Genomic DNA, 22,057 nt, shown 5'->3' with positions numbered 1-22,057 from the left:
GCTACATCCATAGGTGTGAATGGGTTAATTTCTGGAGCATGAATGGCAGGTTCTTATCAGAGACATTTAAAAGAAATAAGGCTGCCGAGCAAATGGGGAGTTTGGCAATCTGGCAGATAAAGTGGATGAATTGGCAATTCCCTTCCATAGCAAGCTTCCATCAACGAGCATTTGCAAACCTAATAATAATAATAATAATAGAAATTTGGCTTTGAAAGTGAAGAGGATAAGCCTTTTTTTGTCTTCTGGGGAAATTACATAAAATCGGTCCTTCCCACATCTACAACGCCAGACCTAGGCTGGCAGCCGAGGGAGGCAAATGGGAGCTTATGGGGCTCTGTATACCCATCTGTCAAAATCCTGGAGAATCCTTTGCCCGATTGTACCAACAGCACCATTGGTTCCGAAGGTTGCCGGGAGCCGTAGGGGCTGATTTCAGGCCACAAGCTGTGGGGAAATGCTGAATGTGGCCATGAATATAACAACCTCACAGCCACCATTTTAGTGCCCGGCAGCAGCAGTGTTCCATATATTCTGGACGACAGGGGTCTGTCCAGCCTTTCCTTACTGGGAACCTGTGTCTGCGGGCAATGACTTAGGGATCCTGGCCCCATAAGGGGGCAGACTGGGGCTTTGTGCTCCGGCTGGGTTACTGCATTGCAACAGGCCCAAGGAAGCTAACAGACCAGCACATGTTGGAGTGACTGGGTGGTAGATTGGACTCCACCCGAGGGGAGCAGTGAGTGCTTATATCCTCTCATTGCTCAGGCTGCTGGTGTCGCCTCAGCCATTGTGCCTGTGCTGCCCTGGTGCGGGTGGGTGGGCACATCACCTTCAAACACTGATGCCGCTGAACGGCCACCTGGTAGCTGGGCATTGGGGCGTGGAGGTGCCACTGGACGGTTGGCGCCACGCGGGCAGCCAAAATACTGAAAGGCCTGCAGCAAAAGCTGGATCAATATGTTGGCAGCAAGGGGAGACCAGCCATACCCACACACCCTCCCACTCAGGAGAGTGCGGCTGTGACATCAGGAGGGTGCACAATAACACTGAAGAGCCTTATGGAGGCTATACAGGATTCAAGGGCCTACTTTGAAATTAAGATGCAATCTGTTGGACTTGAAGTGTTGCTGGTGCGAGCTGATTTGAAGAAGGTCAAGGAAAGAGTCGCTCAGGTGGAGCAGAGGGTAAGCAACACAGAGGATATGGTAGCTGCATTGCGAGCCAGGCTTAACGCTCTTGCTGTTGCCACAAGATCCTAAGAAACAGGGTGGAAGATGTGGAAGGTCTCTCAAAGAGATTTAACGTGCAGCTAATAGGGGTGCCTGAAGGTGAAGCAGGGCACAGTGCAGAGCTATAACTTGAGCAGCTCTTGGCTGACACGTTGGCTGTAAAGGGCCTGTCTAAGTGGAGTGCCTGGGAAGAGACCACCAGTGGCAGGTCCTGATTACAAAGTTTTTGAATTTTTGTGACAGGGGTGCCGTCCTACAAGATGCAAGTAGATGCTTTTTATTACTAGGTTGGCAGTTCAAGGATCTTTATCTTCCAGTACGTTAGACAGGAAATACAGAAGCAGCTGAGCCATTTGAAGCTGTGCAAACCTAATAATAATAATAATAATAGAAATTTGGCTTTGAAAGTGAAGAGGATAAGCCTTTTTTTGTCTTCTGGGGAAATTACATAAAATCGGTCCTTCCCACATCTACAACGCCAGACCTAGGCTGGCAGCCGAGGGAGGCAAATGGGAGCTTATGGGGCTCTGTATACCCATCTGTCAAAATCCTGGAGAATCCTTTGCCCGATTGTACCAACAGCACCATTGGTTCCGGAAGGTTGCCGGGAGCCGTAGGGGCTGATTTCAGGCCACAAGCTGTAGGGAAATGCTGAATGTGGCCATGAATATAACAACCTCACAGCCACCATTTTAGTGCCCGGCAGGAGCAGTGTTCCATATATTCTGGACGACAGGGGTCTGTCCAGCCTTTCCTTACTGGGAACCTGTGTCTGCGGGCAATGACTTAGGGATCCTGGCCCCATAAGGGGGCAGACTGGGGCTTTGTGCTCCGGCTGGGTTACTGCATTGCAACAGGCCCAAGGAAGCTAACAGACCAGCACATGTTGGAGTGACTGGGTGGTAGATTGGACTCCACCCGAGGGGAGCAGTGAGTGCTTATATCCTCTCATTGCTCAGGCTGCTGGTGTCGCCTCAGCCATTGTGCCCGTGCTGCCCTGGTGCGTGTGGGCGGGCACATCACCTTCAAACACTGATGCCGCTGAACGGCCACCTGGTAGCTGGGCATTGGGGCGTGGAGGTGCCACTGCACGGTTGGCGCCACGCGGGCAGCCAAAATACTGATAGGCCTGCAGCAAAAGCTGGATCAATATGTTGGCAGCAAGGGGAGACCAGCCATACCCACACACCCTCCCACTCAGGAGAGTGCGGCTGTGACATCAGGAGGGTGCACAATAGCACTGAAGAGCCTTATGGAGGCTATACAGGATTCAAGGGCCTACTTTGAAATTAAGGTGCAATCTGTTGGACTTGAAGTGTTGCTGGTGCGAGCTGATTTGAAGAAGGTCAAGGAAAGAGTCGCTCAGGTGGAGCAGAGGGTAAGCAACACAGAGGATATGGTAGCTGCATTGCGAGCCAGGCTTAACGCTCTTGCTGTTGCCACAAGGTCCTAAGAAACAGGGTGGAAGATGTGGAAGGTCTCCCAAAGAGATTTAACGTGCAGCTAATAGGGGTGCCTGAAGGTGAAGCAGGGCACAGTGCAGAACTATAACTTGAGCAGCTCTTGGCTGACACGTTGGCTGTAAAGGGCCTGTCTAAGTGGAGTGCCTGGGAAGAGACCACCAGTGGCAGGTCCTCATTACAAAGTTTTTGAATTTTTGTGACAGGGGTGCTGTCCTACAAGATGCAAGTAGATGCTTTTTATTACTAGGTTGGCAGTTCAAGGATATTTATCTTCCAGTACTTTAGACAGGAAATACAGAAGCAGCTGAGCCATTTGAAGCTGTGACAAAGAACCTGAGGGGGCATAATTATAAGTACATGATGTTTTACCTTGCGAAATTGAAGGTAGTGGTGCAAGGTAGATATTTCTTCTTTCACACCCACAAAAAGGCATGGGACTGGTTGGAGGCTTGTTATGGAAAGGTTATATAGATTCTCCTGGCACAGATAATGGCTGAGTGCCTGACGTTGAGGTGCCAGGGACTGGAAGGGCGCCCTCCGGCTGGGTGTTTGTGTCCACTGATGGGACTTTGGTGATCAGGGAAACTGTTGGTGACCCGAAGGCACTTGCCTCGCAGGACACTCTACTGGGTGGTTCGCAATCTTGAAGTGTGGTCGCGTGAGACTGCTTTTTTAGCGAATTGGATTTTTAAGGGTTAAGATGTCATGCTATGGGGGTAATGGTTGGAGGGATGGATGTGTGGGAGCTAAGACGGGGAATCGACAGGGTGTCTGTCAGGGAGTCTAATTGTTTCCATGATAATTACATATTGCTATGTGCGACGAGTGGTTGGGTGATGATAGGTACTTGTATGACGGACTGGGCATAAATGTGCTTCAGCTGAGACTCTAGTTGGACCTAGGCCACTCCCAAGTTCTCTCTGTGGGTTCTGACTGCTATCAGTTGTTGTCTAGTTTTGTGAAAGAAACCTCCACTTGGATGGTGTTTGGTGGGCCTTCTGCCTGTTTTGGGTGGGGAATAAGTTTGTCAGTTGGGGTGGCAGATGCAGGGGCAGAGGGTAGGTAGATGAAGGGTTTGCCGGTTTCTGCCTTATTCTGGCTTATACCCATGCTTGAGCTATGCTTGTGATACTATGGCAGTGTAGGGAAGCTCACAGTGGGCTCTCTCATGGAGAGTTGCATGATACTTTGAGGATGGTCATATGGCTACCCTAAATGTGATAAGTTGGAATGTGTGAGGTAGTAATAATGCTGTGAAAAGGAGTAAGATACATTGCTACTTGGTTAGGCAGGAGACGTACCTAATGAAAAGTTATCTGGACAGACTGCAGGCAAGGTGGAAGGGGCTGGTTGGTAGTATCGTTCATACTCATACGTCCCGTCCCCTTTCCTCCATCCTTGTGGGCATCCCCAAAATGGGGACGGTACCGGAACCTTTGGCAGCAAATAAGTTAGCTTCCTCTTTCAATCTAGTCCAGTGTGCGGGGGCGTCGCCTTGGGAATGGGAACACCCCGCAAGGCCCCGCCCTCTGGCACTTTACCCCAGTCCCTTTTTCCACATGGACGGTGTCGTACCTGGCAGCTAGGCTAGGCACAGAGATTTTCTTAACTTTCCTCTTGCTCCCCAATGTTCAATCTTCTTCACCACCCTTTGGTGCCTCACTTCCGCCTGCGCATGTCGGCAGCAGGAGGATTCACAAGATGTGCGTCATGTGAACGCTGGTTCCTGGCCTCGGCCCCCATGCACTATGTCTTGAGTGCCTTGGGCCCAACCACCGATGGGATGCGTGCGCAGCTTGCACCGCTCTTGGTCACAGGGCATTGAAGAATCAGTTATCACGCTGGAGAGAGATCTTCCACGATTCTCCTCCAGGTCATCTTAAAGAGTTAGTCTCCAGGACCTCACATCAAGACAAGGTAGGCCCTTTGTTTAATACGGCTCCTCAGCACGGAGACACCTTCCCAGGGGTTCCCATGGGCAAGGGTACCTTGAACTCTGTTTCTGCCAGTCCCCAGGCCTCTAAGGCTACGGCTCCCAATCTGGGGGGCCAGGGGACTCTTCCGGGCCATCCATTGGCAGACCAGAGGCCGTCAAGGCTAACGCCTCCCAAGCCGAGGGGCTCTACCGGGCGGCCCCCAGGGGGCAACAGATGGTCGTGTTCTACCTCCAGGAGTCAGTCCTTTGCATGATCCAGCACGACTATCAACCGTAGCCACCTCTGAGGTCGTGAGTCAGGGCATTTCAACTACCAGCCAGTAGGCAGAGGGCTCAGGGCATCCTGAGGTCAACACTTCTGTTTCAGGTTCGAGGGCCAGGGCATGTCCTCCCATGTTGGAACCAGCATGTGGCCTTCACGCCTCCTGCCCAGGGCATGGTGCAAGGCCACAAGATGGTAGATAAGCACATGTCAGAGCCTGCTAGACCCCCGGACATCTTGGATTCGGATCAGGGCCTATATGGTCCTTTGCCCTTCGAATGGCCTATGCAAGAAGGTTCCACTCCCCTTCCCTCTGGAAGCGGCAGGAGACATTATGGTACAGGAGGTTGGTCTCCTCAGAGATACATCTACCCATCGCAGCCTTATGGCTATATGCCTCAAGGGCCGTAGCGTTTTGATCAGGAGCAAAGGCCCAGCGCTGCGAAGGGCCGGCCCTCTGGGATCCAGCGGCTTGCGAGGACCGTTTCTTCGAGCGCTTCCTTCTCCTCATGCGTTCCCAGCAGATGACGGGGCTCCTTAAGAATATAGTCAAGGAGGTGCTCCCGCAGGTCGTGCCTCCTAGACTTCCGCCTCTGGGCCCTCTGCCTGTTCCTCTGGCGCTGCTAGTGTCTGTCCCTCCTCTGGTCCAGGCCTTACCGGTTATCCAGACCTCTCCTCCTCCTCCTCCTGTACCACCAACATTTCCCCCTCAGTAGCCATTGGATCTATCTTTAGGTCTGGGTCGGAGGTACCCAGCCGGCACTGTGTACCAGGACCCAGGGACCCCTCTGTCTGGATAAAAGGACAGGGACGATGACAGCGATGATGACCATGACACTCAGGATGATGAACCCTCGGCATCTGTAAAGGTCTTTCATGGCCACCTTCAGGGCCTTGGGGAGTTCCCTGTACATCTCCCAGCCAGAGGAGACCCCCCCCAGTAGTTGGGAGTTCTAGCAAAGTTTCTGGCCAAGCGCACCAAGAGCCGTTCAGGCATTCTGCTCCAGAAGGATGTCCTGCAGGTGGTGCGAAGGGTCTGGGAGAATCCCAGGGTCAACTCCCAGATGAACAAGAAATTAGACAGCGGGTTCAGGCTGGTGGATGGGGAGTCAATCCTCCTGGCCTCCCACCCCCTGTCTCACTCTTCAGTGGTGGCTGCGGCCTCGCTGTATTCTAAACCACCGTCTTCATCGTCTTCCTCCGCTGAAGCCTCCTCCAGTTGTCTGGCAAAGGTGGACAAGATCCTTGAGTCATTTGGCAAACGGTGCTACGTCATCTGCGGGCTGCACTTGCGGCAAGCGAATGCTGACACCCTACTAGCTGTGGCAAACCAGAAGGTGTGGCAGGAGCTCAGGGAATATCTATCCAATCTCTCTCTGGAGAGACAAGCCATTTCCAAGGCCGGCCTGGTGGACTCCCTGGCGATTGCGCAGGACCTCATGGAGTGTTCTGTCTCCCACATCGACACATCCAGCAGAAGACTGTGCCTGGGGGTTGAGATGAGACGGACGGCGTGGATGCATGCCACTAGGTTTTTTTTTATCTGATGTGCAGGAGCAGATCCTGGATCTTCCCTTTGGGCGCTTGGACCTTTTTCATTTGTCCACCGATGACGAGTTGACAAAGAAGAAAACCTCTTCCAGACAGCCGCCGAAAAAAAGAGGACCAATCAGCTCTTTTGTAGCATAGCTTCAAAGAAGAAAACCTCCACATAAATAGAAAAGTCCGTGGCCATCCTGACTAAGACAGGGCAGAAGTCCTTCTCTCAGTCTCAAGGCAGGACCAACTTCAAACCTGCACCTTAACTGCGTTAAAGGGGCTCCGGGACCATGTTACACAGAGGCCTGACAGATTGCCCAGTGACCGAAGGAGGAAGTAGCAGCGGGCATTGCACAGGTTTTTCCACTCCCCCTCCTGCACTCCCATCTCAGACGCCAAAAAGTAGTGACATCCCAGTCAGGGAACACCGGTCGCCCGTAGGGTGCCAGCTGGCTCTCTTCCAGGGCAGCTGGAAGAGTTATTTAGAGAGTCCTTGGATCTGGTGTTCTTGGAGTGCGCTGGGACATGGCAGGATGACCGGATGCAATACCGGCAGGAGAGCCGAAAGATGGCAGAAAGAAAGGATAGGCAGCGAAATGCCAGAAAGGGAAATGATACGAGCGTTCAGCAACAAAGGGAAAAACAAACACAGTTGCAACGCGGCGGCCGCCAGGGAGGGGGGCGGGCTAAAAGCTCCCGGCGGCGGCCATGTTGCAAAAGACTAGACCATCAAAGAAGGAAAAGCTAATAGGAAAAAGGAACATTCTAATGGTGCTGTATCCTCCATCGGTCCCAGGTTCTCCAAAGGGGCGAGCGCATGACAACATATCGGATCGGTTGAGGAGACCTTAGGTGAAGGGGGATCATTACGGCATCTGGCATGAGGTGTGGGACCTACTACAAACTCCATCAGACCTAAGGCCATCTTGAAGTGATTATTGGATGTCATGACACAGAGTAAATGGGTCGCGATTAGTGGCAATTGGAGGAGCCTGGATGGGAGATGGAAGGATGGATGGGGAGGTAATACGGGCACAATTTACACACTGGATGGTATGGGGTCGGCATACATATGTATATGTTGGGGTGTTAAGGTGTATGGAAAGCTTTGCCTAAAGTACATGGATGTTTTTGTGGCGAGTAAGCCATTGTTTAAAAATGTCTCTTGTGGATGGCCACCAGGGGGCGCGCGGATGTGGTCTGACTTCGTGTGAGCTCCACTACTTTGGGTCCATAGGAGGGATTGAGCCCCCACTTTGATGACCCCCCCCAAGATTCTACGTCGGTGTGCCGCCTGCAGAGGACCCCCCCTCCGTTCGGTCGAAAACGCGATCGAAAACGGCCCCTGCAAACCAGAGATGTACATCCCTCAAAAAGACGCCACACATAACGGCTCCGCGGCCTGCTCCCAGGAAACTGCACAACGGTCGGAAGCGCCCCCTAGGCCTGCCGAACGGAGAAAGCCTGAAAGACCCTGAACCCCGGCCACGGAATTCACACTCCCGGTGACGTTCCTCGCCGCAAAGGGGACGGGACAGCCTCGGTCGAGTCGGCGGAGCCTCCGAAGAGCGGGACCGGCCTAGGCCCTGAGACAGCACTGAGCGGGGAGACGGTGGGCCCATCCCATCTACCCTGTGAACAACGGCACCACCACCACGCAGCAGCGGTTTGGACCCCTCTTGGCCTGAATGTTTTGCCTTGCACAAGAGGAAAACACCCCCAAAGCGTCGCCGGACCTGAACGCTGCCTAGAGGGCACCCTGGGTAACCCATACGCATTACTGAACCGCCCGTACCCTGGGCATATCAACAAACGCATAACGGACACCTCTCCCGACACCGAAATTACAGAGAACGCCGACGTCGGAGTGCAAAGGGTAGGGCCCCCAACCCAGGGGCGTGTGCCTCCTCTGCCCCTGACTCCATCTCCCCATCGAACAGCATTGGTGACACTAAGGAGCTTTGGGAGAACCAATGGACATTAAGGAGAAACTAGCCACATTCTTCTACGTCTCGACTTCATCCGAAAACTGTGCCCATACCATGGCAAACTCAAATCCCTCGGGAAGTGAATCCGCAGCTTCCAAAGCGGACATTGCCGCCTTGCTGGGCGAAATAAAGAATATGGGCGCCAGTATTGGCTCCAAAATTGACAAGATTACCCAAAGTCTAGATACCATGGAGGAGAGGCTCGAAGGGGTCGAGAACAATCAAGTGTCCATAGACACTCTTGAAGCGCAACTCGACCAGCGGATGACCGAACTGGAGCAACGAGAGGAGAGCTTGAAACTCAAGCTTGATGACTTGGAAAACCGAGAGAGGCAGAACAATCTGAGGATTTTCGGAATCCCGGAACGAGAAGGGGAGACGGAGAGCGATCTGAAGAACACCCTGCACAACATCATCAGACTCTTAGTCGCCGACGATGCAGTTGACAAACCTAAGACAGAGAGGATACACAGAGCCGGAGGGCCCCCAGGCGGACCAAGATCTGTCCTTACTCGATTTCACCGCTTTCAGGACAAAAAAAGGATCCTCGAGAAAGCATAAGGCAGCGACTCAATTACCCTCCAAGGATCCCGAATCTCGATATACCAGGATCTATCATCCAGGACCCTGGCACTTCGTCGCATGTGCGGGCCTATCACCAAACATCTGAAAGAAAAGAACATAAGATACAGGTGGGGGTACCCCTTCTCTCTGTCCTTTGAATACAACAGAAACATAATCAGGCTAAGCTCAGAGGGGGAGATTAAGACGTACATCTCCGACCTCCTTGGATCAAGTGCAGAGGGACAGGATCGGGGAGATCCGCGTCACGAAGAAAGAGGATGGCGTATGCAGGGCCCCAGAAGGAAACGTGTCAAGGGATCGAGACAGAAAATTTCGGAGAGGTAATACCCCTCAGGGGGGAGAACTGATGATCTACAACACTGGTAAGACGACACATACTCTGATACATATGTCCGTGGCCCGAACTGTGTAAGGATGTCTAGGCTCAAAAGAAATTCGGACCATGTAAACAATGGTGGGGAGTGAATGGGGGCTCAGTCAAGATTATGATGTTATAATAATCTTGGGGACCCAAAGCGACGGTCCCTAAAGGTGGTTCGATGCAGGACCAGAGTCTTTATCTGGGTCCGCATGGATGCCGTCAATGTGGGAAGGGTGGAGGGTGGGGGGGTTGGGCAGACAAGAAATGTACAGAGGATGAAGCATTATCGGCAAAGGATCACTCAAGACGATGTGAGTCCTTATGACCAATATACTTACTTGACACGGGTCTCGAATCCACAGCCGAAATACTCTGATAATGGCACCAATTGAAGAGCAGAAGGGTGGGGAGTCCCTAAGGATAGGAACACTTAACGTGAAAGGCCTCAACTCGCCGACCAAGAGATCACTAGTGGCAAGGGAATTCCGTAGATCTCAAATAGACATTCTCCTTCTACAAGAAACAACGTTTGCCAAGGGGGAGGAGAGAGGAATACTTGGAAAAAGAGGGGGAAAGGAATGCTGGGGTTCGGGCTCACTCAGGAAAGGCGGAGTCGGAATCTTGATCAAGAAAGGAATCAACTTCGAGGTGGATAAGAGCTGGTCCGATGTAAGCGGGCGGACTCTCTTGATATCGGGGACAATCGCAAAGGTCAAAGTAACAGTCGCAGTAATATACTCCCCCAATGTAGGACAAGCCAAGTTCCTAGAAAAGACAATACCCAAAATAATGTTGGAGGCATCCAGCCAGGTTGTTATCGGAGGAGACTTTAACCAGTGGGCAGACCAAACCAAAGACTGGGAACCAGGCAACTCTGAGATACAAAGCTAAGTTAGAAGTGAACGCACTGGACTTTCAGACATAATGGAGATATATGACCTGCAAGATGTGTGGAGAATTAAACATCCTGATGAAAGAGGCTACACATTTTACTCCAATCCGCACAAAACATTCACCAGGATTGATTACCTGTACCTCACCAAGGACCTCCTCGACACCACAACACTATCAGAAATAGTTCCGATAACATGGTCAGACCATGACATGGTCCTATCAGATATAAGGTGGTCAGACTTACCTGTTTCAGGAGGGAAGTGGCGCTGTAACGAAAGCCTGTTGAAAGATTCAGTATTTAAAATTGAAATGGCAACTGAAATTGAGGAATACTTCAAACTGAATAACAATGGGGAAGTCTCCAAGCAGACAATATAGGAGGCGGGGAAAGCCACCTGCAGAGGCATCCTGATACGAGAAGGATCTACCAAAAAAAGAGAGAGAAAGATCATTGAGCACAGACTTGGGTCCGAAATATGCCAACTGGAAAGCGAGAACAGGGAACACCTGGGCACGGACCGCAACAACATCAACATAGCACAACATAAAAGGGAAGAACTAAGACTTTTGGAGCACGAGCAAATTGCACGCAAACTCCGATTCCTCAAACAGAAATTCTACGAGAATTTCCTCAAACAGAAATTCTACGAGAAGGGGGACAAGGCCGATGCACTATTGGCAGCCAGACTCAGGGAACAAAGGGCAGAACGGAAAGTGAAAGCGATAATTGAAGAAAACCCTACGAACCCCCCAACCTCCCACACTATCCCGGAGAGTTTTGCCAACTTCTACGAGGCGTTGTACACCTCGGAAGTGACTCCAAGGCAATCAGATACAGAACACTATCTTTCCCAAATAGATATGCCCAAAATCTCATACCCCGAAACTGAGCTCTTAGAATCTCCGATATCCGAACCTGAAGTCCAAGAGGCAATTAAAAGATTAACTGTAGGCAAATCCCCTGGAGAGGACGGTTATACCGCAGGGTTTTATAAAACCTTCAGCGACCAACTAACAACTTTCCTGACAGAGCTCTTTAACGAGATATTAGAAACAGGGATGGCCCCCGACTCCTTTACGAAGGCGCTCATGACAGTGATCCCAAAGGAAGGAAGGAACCCCAAACTTTGTGGTTCATACCACCCAATTTCATTACTCAACTTGGATGCGAAAATTTACACCAGGGTATTAGCCGCTCGATTGGAAGTACTGATCCCTCACCTCATACACAATGACCAAGTCGGATTTATGTTAGGTAGGCAAGGGGCTGACACCATGCGCAAAACACTACATCTCATCCACTCATCACCAGAACTACCAAGTGACCCTGCCCTACTGTCAATAGAGTGGAGTGGGAATTTCCTGAGGGCAGTCCTTCGCAAGGTGGGGATAGGGCCGAGATTTAGGAAAGGGATACAAGCAGTATACACATCCCCAACGGCATCTATCTTGGTTAATGGGGAATATTCCAGATGGTTTGACATGGGACGTGGTACTAGACAGGGGTGCCCCCTCTCTGCTATACTTTTTGCACTCTCGCTAGAACCCCTGGCCCAAAAAATACGAGCCGACCCCAGAATAGAAGGCATGCGATTTGGAACAAAAGAATATAAGATAGCACTCTATGCTGATGATATACTTTTACACATTACCAACCCCTCTGTATCTGTCCCCCATACTCTCCAACTATTAGAAGAATATGGCAAACTCTCTGGGTTTAAGGTGAACAAGACTAAATCAATATTGTTCCCTTTGCAAGGAACGAAAGAGGAAAACAAAACTAAGTTCTTGCCCTTAGGTCTCAAACTCGAACACTCTGCCTTTAAATACTGGCATCCAGCTCTCCCAAAACATAACAGACCTACATGAAGCCAACTTTCCTCCCCTCCTCAGGAGCTTCTCGGCCGATCTGAACAGGTGGGATAAACTCACGATTTCGTGGTTAGGGCGGATTAACGCCATTAAAATGGTATGCCTCCCCCGATTCCTATACCCTTTCCAGATGTTACCTATCGAGATACCAAATGCATTTTTTGATGAAGCTAAAAAAACTTTTGCTTAGGTTCCTCTGGCAGGGAAAGAAGGCGAGGATTGCATTCAACACTCGCTCCAAGGACAAAGGAGGAGTAGGTCTCCCCGACCTGCGAGCATACTACAAAAAATCACAACTACGTATCCTTATCCCACACTTATGTGATCACAACCACCTACAATGGGTCCACATGGACAACCATTACATCACGCCTGCCACTGTTTCAGAATGGCTATGGGCCCCTCACAAAAGGATACAATGGAAAATTAAGGGCCACCCGATACTGAGTACCATCTGGAACATCTGGCAACCAAGCAAGGCAATGAAAAAGATCACCACCTGGCCGTCCCCACTTAGCCATTTATGGTCCCGTGGTATAAACGATCATATACCTGACGTAGGAAGATTCCAATCCTGGTATGAGGCAGGACTCGAAAAGGGTAGGGCAACTCCAGCAGAAGGACAAATTCTTTACTCTTCCAGACTTAACTGAAGCCCTAGGAATAGGTCCATTATCCACCTTCCAATACATCCAGATAAAAGGAGTCCTCACAAAATCTGCATGGAAAGAAAAACTACAGAGTGCAGAGAGAACTCACTCCATTCGAGCAACTCTTGGATTCTAAGTCTGAAATGAAGGGTTTGATATCAGCTATGTACAAAGAACTTATCGAAGCAGGCACCGGGTCCACAGAACATCTTAGAAGCAGGTGGGGGAGGGACTTAGGAGAGATCGATCCAGAACAATGGGAAATGATATCCTCCCACCCCCTGTCTCACTCTTCAGTGGTGGCTGCGGCCTCGCTGTATTCTAAACCACCGTCTTCATCGTCTTCCTCCGCTGAAGCCTCCTCCAGTTGTCTGGCAAAGGTGGACAAGATCCTTGAGTCATTTGGCAAACGGTGCTACGTCATCTGCGGGCTGCACTTGCGGCAAGCGAATGCTGACACCCTACTAGCTGTGGCAAACCAGAAGGTGTGGCGGGAGCTCAGGGAATATCTATCCAATCTCTCTCTGGAGAGACAAGCCATTTCCAAGGCCGGCCTGGTGGACTCCCTGGCGATTGCGCAGGACCTCATGGAGTGTTCTGTCTCCCACATCGACACATCCAGCAGAAGACTGTGCCTGGGGGTTGAGATGAGACGGACGGCGTGGATGCATGCCACTAGGTTTTTTTTTATCTGATGTGCAGGAGCAGATCCTGGATCTTCCCTTTGGGCGCTTGGACCTTTTTCATTTGTCCACCGATGACGAGTTGACAAAGAAGAAAACCTCTTCCAGACAGCCGCCGAAAAAAGAGGACCAATCAGCTCTTTTGTAGCATAGCTTCAAAGAAGAAAACCTCCACATAAATAGAAAAGTCCGTGGCCATCCTGACTAAGACAGGGCAGAAGTCCTTCTCTCAGTCTCAGGGCAGGACCAACTTCAAACCTGCACCTTAACTGCGTTAAAGGGGCTCCGGGACCGTGTTACACAGAGGCCTGACAGATTGCCCAGTGACCGAAGGAGGAAGTAGCAGCGGGCATTGCACAGGTTTTTCCACTCCCCCTCCTGCACTCCCATCTCAGACGCCAAAAAGTAGTGACATCCCAGTCAGGGAACACCGGTCGCCCGTAGGGTGCCAGCTGGCTCTCTTCCAGGACAGCTGGAAGAGTTATTTAGAGAGTCCTTGGATCTGGTGTTCTTGGAGTGCGCTGGGACATGGCAGGATGACCGGATGCAATACCGGCAGGAGAGCCGAAAGATGGCAGAAAGAAAGGATAGGCAGCGAAATGCCAGAAAGGGAAATGATACGAGCGTTCAGCAACAAAGGGAAAAACAAACACAGTTGCAACGCGGCGGCCGCCAGGGAGGGGGGCGGGCTAAAAGCTCCCGGCGGCGGCCATGTTGCAAAAGACTAGACCATCAAAGAAGGAAAAGCTAATAGGAAAGAGGAACATTCTAATGGTGCTGTATCCTCCATCGGTCCCAGGTTCTCCAAAGGGGCGAGCGCATGACAACATATCGGATCGGTTGAGGAGACCTTAGGTGAAGGGGGATCATTACGGCATCTGGCATGAGGTGTGGGACCTACTACAAACTCCATCAGACCTAAGGCCATCTTGAAGTGATTATTGGATGTCATGACACAGAGTAAATGGGTCGCGATTAGTGGCAATTGGAGGAGCCTGGATGGGAGATGGAAGGATGGATGGGGAGGTAATACGGGCACAATTTACACACTGGATGGTATGGGGTCGGCATACATATGTATATGTTGGGGTGTTAAGGTGTATGGAAAGCTTTGCCTAAAGTACATGGATGTTTTTGTGGCGAGTAAGCCATTGTTTAAAAATGTCTCTTGTGGATGGCCACCAGGGGGCGCGCGGATGTGGTCTGACTTCGTGTGAGCTCCACTACTTTGGGTCCATAGGAGGGATTGAGCCCCCACTTTGATGACCCCCCCCAAGATTCTACGTCGATGTGCCGCCTGCAGAGGACCCCCCCCCCTCCGTTCGGTCGAAAACGCGATTGAAAACGGCCCCTGCAAACCAGAGATGTACATCCCTCAAAAAGACGCCACACATAACGGCTCCGCGGCCTGCTCCCAGGAAACTGCACAACGGTCGGAAGCGCCCCCTAGGCCTGCCGAACGGAGAAAGCCTGAAAGACCCTGAACCCCGGCCACGGAATTCACACTCCCGGTGACGTTCCTCGCCGCAAAGGGGACGGGACAGCCTCGGTCGAGTCGGCGGAGCCTCCGAAGAGCGGGACCGGCCTAGGCCCTGAGACAGCACTGAGCGGGGAGACGGTGGGCCCATCCCATCTACCCTGTGAACAACGGCACCACCACCACGCAGCAGCGGTTTGGACCCCTCTTGGCCTGAATGTTTTGCCTTGCACAAGAGGAAAACACCCCCAAAGCGTCGCCGGACCTGAACGCTGCCTAGAGGGCACCCTGGGTAACCCATACGCATTACTGAACCGCCCGTACCCTGGGCATATCAACAAACGCATAACGGACACCTCTCCCGACACCGAAATTACAGAGAACGCCGACGTCGGAGTGCAAAGGGTAGGGCCCCCAACCCAGGGGCGTGTGCCTCCTCTGCCCCTGACTCCATCTCCCCATCGAACAGCATTGGTGACACTAAGGAGCTTTGGGAGAACCAATGGACATTAAGGAGAAACTAGCCACATTCTTCTACGTCTCGACTTCATCCGAAAACTGTGCCCATACCATGGCAAACTCAAATCCCTCGGGAAGTGAATCCGCAGCTTCCAAAGGGGACATTGCCGCCTTGCTGGGCGAAATAAAGAATATGGGCGCCAGTATTGGCTCCAAAATTGACAAGATTACCCAAAGTCTAGATACCATGGAGGAGAGGCTCGAAGGGGTCGAGAACAATCAAGTGTCCATAGACACTCTTGAAGCGCAACTCGACCAGCGGATGACCGAACTGGAGCAACGAGAGGAGAGCTTGAAACTCAAGCTTGATGACTTGGAAAACCGAGAGAGGCAGAACAATCTGAGGATTTTCGGAATCCCGGAACGAGAAGGGGAGACGGAGAGCGATCTGAAGAACACCCTGCACAACATCATCAGACTCTTAGTCGCCGACGATGCAGTTGACAAACCTAAGACAGAGAGGATACACAGAGCCGGAGGGCCCCCAGGCGGACCAAGATCTGTCCTTACTCGATTTCACCGCTTTCAGGACAAAAAAAGGATCCTCGAGAAAGCATAAGGCAGCGACTCAATTACCCTCCAAGGATCCCGAATCTCGATATACCAGGATCTATCATCCAGGACCCTGACACTTTGTCGCATGTGCGGGCCTATCACCAAACATCTGAAAGAAAAGAACATAAGATACAGGTGGGGGTACCCCTTCTCTCTGTCCTTTGAATACAACAGAAACATAATCAGGCTAAGCTCAGAGGGGGAGATTAAGACGTACATCTCCGACCTCCTTGGATCAAGTGCAGAGGGACAGGATCGGGGAGATCCGCGTCACGAAGAAAGAGGATGGCGTATGCAGGGCCCCAGAAGGAAACGTGTCAAGGGATCGAGACAGAAAATTTCGGAGAGGTAATACCCCTCAGGGGGGAGAACTGATGATCTACAACACTGGTAAGACGACACATACTCTGATACATATGTCCGTGGCCCGAACTGTGTAAGGATGTCTAGGCTCAAAAGAAATTCGGACCATGTAAACAATGGTGGGGAGTGAATGGGGGCTCAATCAAGATTATGATGTTATAATAATCTTGGGGACCCAAAGCGACGGTCCCTAAAGGTGGTTCGATGCAGGACCAGAGTCTTTATCTGGGTCCGCATGGATGCCGTCAATGTGGGAAGGGTGGAGGGTGGGGGGGTTGGGCAGACAAGAAATGTACAGAGGATGAAGCATTATCGGCAAAGGATCACTCAAGACGATGTGAGTCCTTATGACCAATATACTTACTTGACACGGGTCTCGAATCCACAGCCGAAATACTCTGATAATGGCACCAATTGAAGAGCAGAAGGGTGGGGAGTCCCTAAGGATAGGAACACTTAACGTGAAAGGCCTCAACTCGCCGACCAAGAGATCACTAGTGGCAAGGGAATTCCGTAGATCTCAAATAGACATTCTCCTTCTACAAGAAACAACGTTTGCCAAGGGGGAGGAGAGAGGAATACTTGGAAAAAGAGGGGGAAAGGAATGCTGGGGTTCAGGCTCACTCAGGAAAGGCGGAGTCGGAATCTTGATCAAGAAAGGAATCAACTTCGAGGTGGATAAGAGGTGGTCCGATGTAAGCGGGCGGACTCTCTTGATATCGGGGACAATCGCAAAGGTCAAAGTAACAGTCGCAGTAATATACTCCCCCAATGTAGGACAAGCCAAGTTCCTAGAAAAGACAATACCCAAAATAATGTTGGAGGCATCCAGCCAGGTTGTTATCGGAGGAGACTTTAACCAGTGGGCAGACCAAACCAAAGACTGGGAACCAGGCAACTCTGAGATACAAAGCTAAGTTAGAAGTGAACGCACTGGACTTTCAGACATAATGGAGATATATGACCTGCAAGATGTGTGGAGAATTAAACATCCTGATGAAAGAGGCTACACATTTTACTCCAATCCGCACAAAACATTCACCAGGATTGATTACCTGTACCTCACCAAGGACCTCCTCGACACCACAACACTATCAGAAATAGTTCCGATAACATGGTCAGACCATGACATGGTCCTATCAGATATAAGGTGGTCAGACTTACCTGTTTCAGGAGGGAAGTGGCGCTGTAACGAAAGCCTGTTGAAAGATTCAGTATTTAAAATTGAAATGGCAACTGAAATTGAGGAATACTTCAAACTGAATAAAAATGGGGAAGTCTCCAAGCAGACAATATAGGAGGCGGGGAAAGCCACCTGCAGAGGCATCCTGATACGAGAAGGATCTACCAAAAAAAGAGAGAGAAAGATCATTGAGCACAGACTTGGGTCCGAAATATGCCAACTGGAAAGCGAGAACAGGGAACACCTGGGCACGGACCGCAACAACATCAACATAGCACAACATAAAAGGGAAGAACTAAGACTTTTGGAGCACGAGCAAATTGCACGCAAACTCCGATTCCTCAAACAGAAATTCTACGAGAATTTCCTCAAACAGAAATTCTACGAGAAGGGGGACAAGGCCGATGCACTATTGGCAGCCAGACTCAGGGAACAAAGGGCAGAACGGAAAGTGAAAGCGATAATTGAAGAAAACCCTACGAACCCCCCAACCTCCCACACTATCCCGGAGAGTTTTGCCAACTTCTACGAGGCGTTGTACACCTCGGAAGTGACTCCAAGGCAATCAGATACAGAACACTATCTTTCCCAAATAGATATGCCCAAAATCTCATACCCCGAAACTGAGCTCTTAGAATCTCCGATATCCGAACCTGAAGTCCAAGAGGCAATTAAAAGATTAACTGTAGGCAAATCCCCTGGAGAGGACGGTTATACCGCGGGGTTTTATAAAACCTTCAGCGACCAACTAACAACTTTCCTGACAGAGCTCTTTAACGAGATATTAGAAACAGGGATGGCCCCCGACTCCTTTACGAAGGCGCTCATAACAGTGATCCCAAAGGAAGGAAGGAACCCCAAACTTTGTGGTTCATACCACCCAATTTCATTACTCAACTTGGATGCGAAAATTTACACCAGGGTATTAGCCGCTCGATTGGAAGTACTGATCCCTCACCTCATACACAATGACCAAGTCGGATTTATGTTAGGTAGGCAAGGGGCTGACACCATGCGCAAAACACTACATCTCATCCACTCATCACCAGAACTACCAAGTGGCCCTGCCCTACTGTCAATAGAGTGGAGTGGGAATTTCCTGAGGGCAGTCCTTCGCAAGGTGGGGATAGGGCCGAGATTTAGGAAAGGGATACAAGCAGTATACACATCCCCAACGGCATCTATCTTGGTTAATGGGGAATATTCCAGATGGTTTGACATGGGACGTGGTACTAGACAGGGGTGCCCCCTCTCTGCTATACTTTTTGCACTCTCGCTAGAACCCCTGGCCCAAAAAATACGAGCCGACCCCAGAATAGAAGGCATGCGATTTGGAACAAAAGAATATAAGATAGCACTCTATGCTGATGATATACTTTTACACATTACCAACCCCTCTGTATCTGTCCCCCATGCTCTCCAACTATTAGAAGAATATGGCAAACTCTCTGGGTTTAAGGTGAACAAGACTAAATCAATATTGTTCCCTTTGCAAGGAACGAAAGAGGAAAACAAAACTAAGTTCTTGCCCTTAGGTCTCAAACTCGAACACTCTGCCTTTAAATACTTAGGCATCCAGCTCTCCCAAAACATAACAGACCTACATGAAGCCAACTTTCCTCCCCTCCTCCAGAGCTTCTCGGCCGATCTGAACAGGTGGGATAAACTCACGATTTCGTGGTTAGGGCGGATTAACGCCATTAAAATGGTATGCCTCCCCCGATTCCTATACCCTTTCCAGATGTTACCTATCGAGATACCAAATGCATTTTTTGATGAAGCTAAAAAAACTTTTGCTTAGGTTCCTCTGGCAGGGAAAGAAGGCGAGGATTGCATTCAACACTCGCTCCAAGGACAAAGGAGGAGTAGGTCTCCCCGACCTGCGAGCATACTACAAAAAATCACAACTACGTATCCTTATCCCACACTTATGTGATCACAACCACCTACAATGGGTCCACATGGACAACCATTACATCACGCCTGCCACTGTTTCAGAATGGCTATGGGCCCCTCACAAAAGGATACAATGGAAAATTAAGGGCCACCCGATACTGAGTACCATCTGGAACATCTGGCAACCAAGCAAGGCAATGAAAAAGATCACCACCTGGCCGTCCCCACTTAGCCATTTATGGTCCCGTGGTATAAACGATCATATACCTGACGTAGGAAGATTCCAATCCTGGTATGAGGCAGGACTCGAAAAGGGTAGGGCAACTCCAGCAGAAGGACAAATTCTTTACTCTTCCAGACTTAACTGAAGCCCTAGGAATAGGTCCATTATCCACCTTCCAATACATCCAGATAAAAGGAGTCCTCACAAAATCTGCATGGAAAGAAAAACTACAGAGTGCAGAGAGAACTCACTCCATTCGAGCAACTCTTGGATTCTAAGTCTGAAATGAAGGGTTTGATATCAGCTATGTACAAAGAACTTATCGAAGCAGGCACCGGGTCCACAGAACATCTTAGAAGCAGGTGGGGGAGGGACTTAGGAGAGATCGATCCAGAACAATGGGAAATGATATGCAAAAACGCATCCAAGACGTCCCTATCCAGCCAATACAAATCACACGCCATCAAACTCCTACACAGATGGCAATATGACCCACTCAAATTGTCCAAGATGTTTCAGACTCTGAGCCCGAGATGTTGGTGAGAATGTGGAGAAACTGCCGACTATTGGCACATGTGGTGGAGCTGCCCACGCATTAAAGTGTTCTGGGAGGAAGTCGTGGCATGGATTAAAGACATAGATGGCATACAAAGAGACGTTGATCCATGTTTGGTTCTCTTCGGAATGGAAAAAAATGAGGACGAGTGGTCTAGACTCAGGGGTCTAGCCCCACACCTACTACTAGCAGCCCGTGCACTCCTAGTAACAAAATGGAAATCCAAAAAGGTTCCAAGTAAGAAGGAATGGATCAATTTCTCAACCAACATTTACACAATGGAATTGATCACGGCATCCCTGCATAACAAAGCATCGCAATGCGAGACCTTATGGTCGGACTGTCGAAGCAAACACCTCTCCGACACGACAGACTCCCAACCCGAAGATGCTGCAGGATCTTAATTGAACCAAGAATCCCAAAAACTCTTAATACAGGACAGTTATGACCCAAGAATCAAGGAAACCTCACAATAGTGAACCGAACATTACTCGCTATGAACATGTCAACAGAGAAATGATGCCGCAATGATGTCTGCCCAACCATGGGGCGTCAGGGGGGTGGGTATGGAAGATGTTATACTGATTGTTACTACGAGAGATCGGAAACGAACACAAGAACGATCAAGTATGAGACTTTAGTTTTGTTCTGTTGATGTAACCATATGCTAACAGAGCTGTAACAATTGCAACGCTTAAATCTCTTGTTCATTTTTTGTTTTTCCTTTTATTTTTGTTTAAAAATCAATAGAACCAAATAAAAAAAAATGCCTCTTATCTGCATGTATGTATGATAAACATCAGACTGCGCTGTGGACTGAATGGTACTATTTGAAAAACTGAAAATAAAGGCTTAAATTAAAAAAAAGGCCAGACTTATCGGATTTGTCAATGCTTTTTCAACTTGCCCTTAGCAAAATTAGTGGCATAGTGATTAAACTGTACCTTTTTGATGCGTAAAGTGAGAGAAATAAAGACTTCAGAAGCAAGTCCTTATATAAAAATAGTCTCTCCTTCACTTACAGCTTGTTTGGACTTACGTTACTGATACGTCCCCGATGACAGGCAACGTTATCTTGTGTCATTTTGTGTTGCATGATTGATATGGACATTCTTTGTTGTCTGTTTCAGGAAAGTCGAATTTATGCAATTGCAAAATCGGGCATTCGAATGTCAGAAGCCTTAACTGTGGACCCAATCAAAAGAAGTGAGTGATGAGTGTCTTCTCAGTGTGCCAATACTTTAATACGAGGGTTTAATTACAAGCACTCTTTATTGTTCAGTAGACTGAAGCCTCTCTAAATTGTTGTCAACAATCTACTTTATCAGGCAGACATACCACCTGTTTATGGGGGGAGGTTAAGCATGATGTAGGTGACTTTGGTCATGTATGATTCACTGGTACTGATTGATTCATAGGCACATTCCCTGATGAAGAAATAAAGCTACACAATGATACACTCCGTGGATGTTTCACCATTCCAGATGGAGTCCTTGTAGAGGGTGTAGCAGGTCCCAAATGGAGCTCTTAAATATTTGAACACAGGATTATAGATCATTTACAAAGTTAGGTGATTTCATTGGTCTTTCAGAGCGGCTCCAGAGGATGCCAGAACTTCAGTAATGCTATTTTAAAAATGTTCCTCTTCATTTGAATTTATCGAGCAAAGGTTGTTGGATGGCATGGGTAGAGCCAATTTCAGGCTCTCTGTGGGTCTGTAGTGGGTGACAAGAATAATGGATCTGTGCGATAAAAACGTTTTTGCCTGGTCAAAAGATGTTGAATCTGATCATGAATTTCACTGTAAGCCATTCATATGA

At 49.6% G+C, this 22,057-nt stretch overlaps 1 protein-coding gene across 1 annotated transcript in view; it reads left to right on the top strand.

The window, feature by feature from the left end:
• PLEKHH2 (pleckstrin homology, MyTH4 and FERM domain containing H2) overlaps positions 1 to 22,057 on the top strand; it is a 1,974,292-nt gene that overhangs the window by 722,468 nt on the left and 1,229,767 nt on the right. Inside the window, exon 8 of the mRNA XM_069608462.1 lies at positions 21,368 to 21,443. Within this exon, the coding sequence (XP_069464563.1) occupies positions 21,368 to 21,443 (76 nt within the window). The remainder of the gene's footprint in view (positions 1 to 21,367; positions 21,444 to 22,057) is intronic.

The sequence above is a fragment of the Ambystoma mexicanum genome, chromosome 4q, assembly GCF_040938575.1.
Source record: "Ambystoma mexicanum isolate Mex_15411 chromosome 4q, UKY_AmexF1_1, whole genome shotgun sequence".
Classification (NCBI taxonomy): Eukaryota; Metazoa; Chordata; class Amphibia; order Caudata; family Ambystomatidae; genus Ambystoma; species Ambystoma mexicanum.
This window is presented reverse-complemented; position numbering and strand designations above follow the sequence as displayed.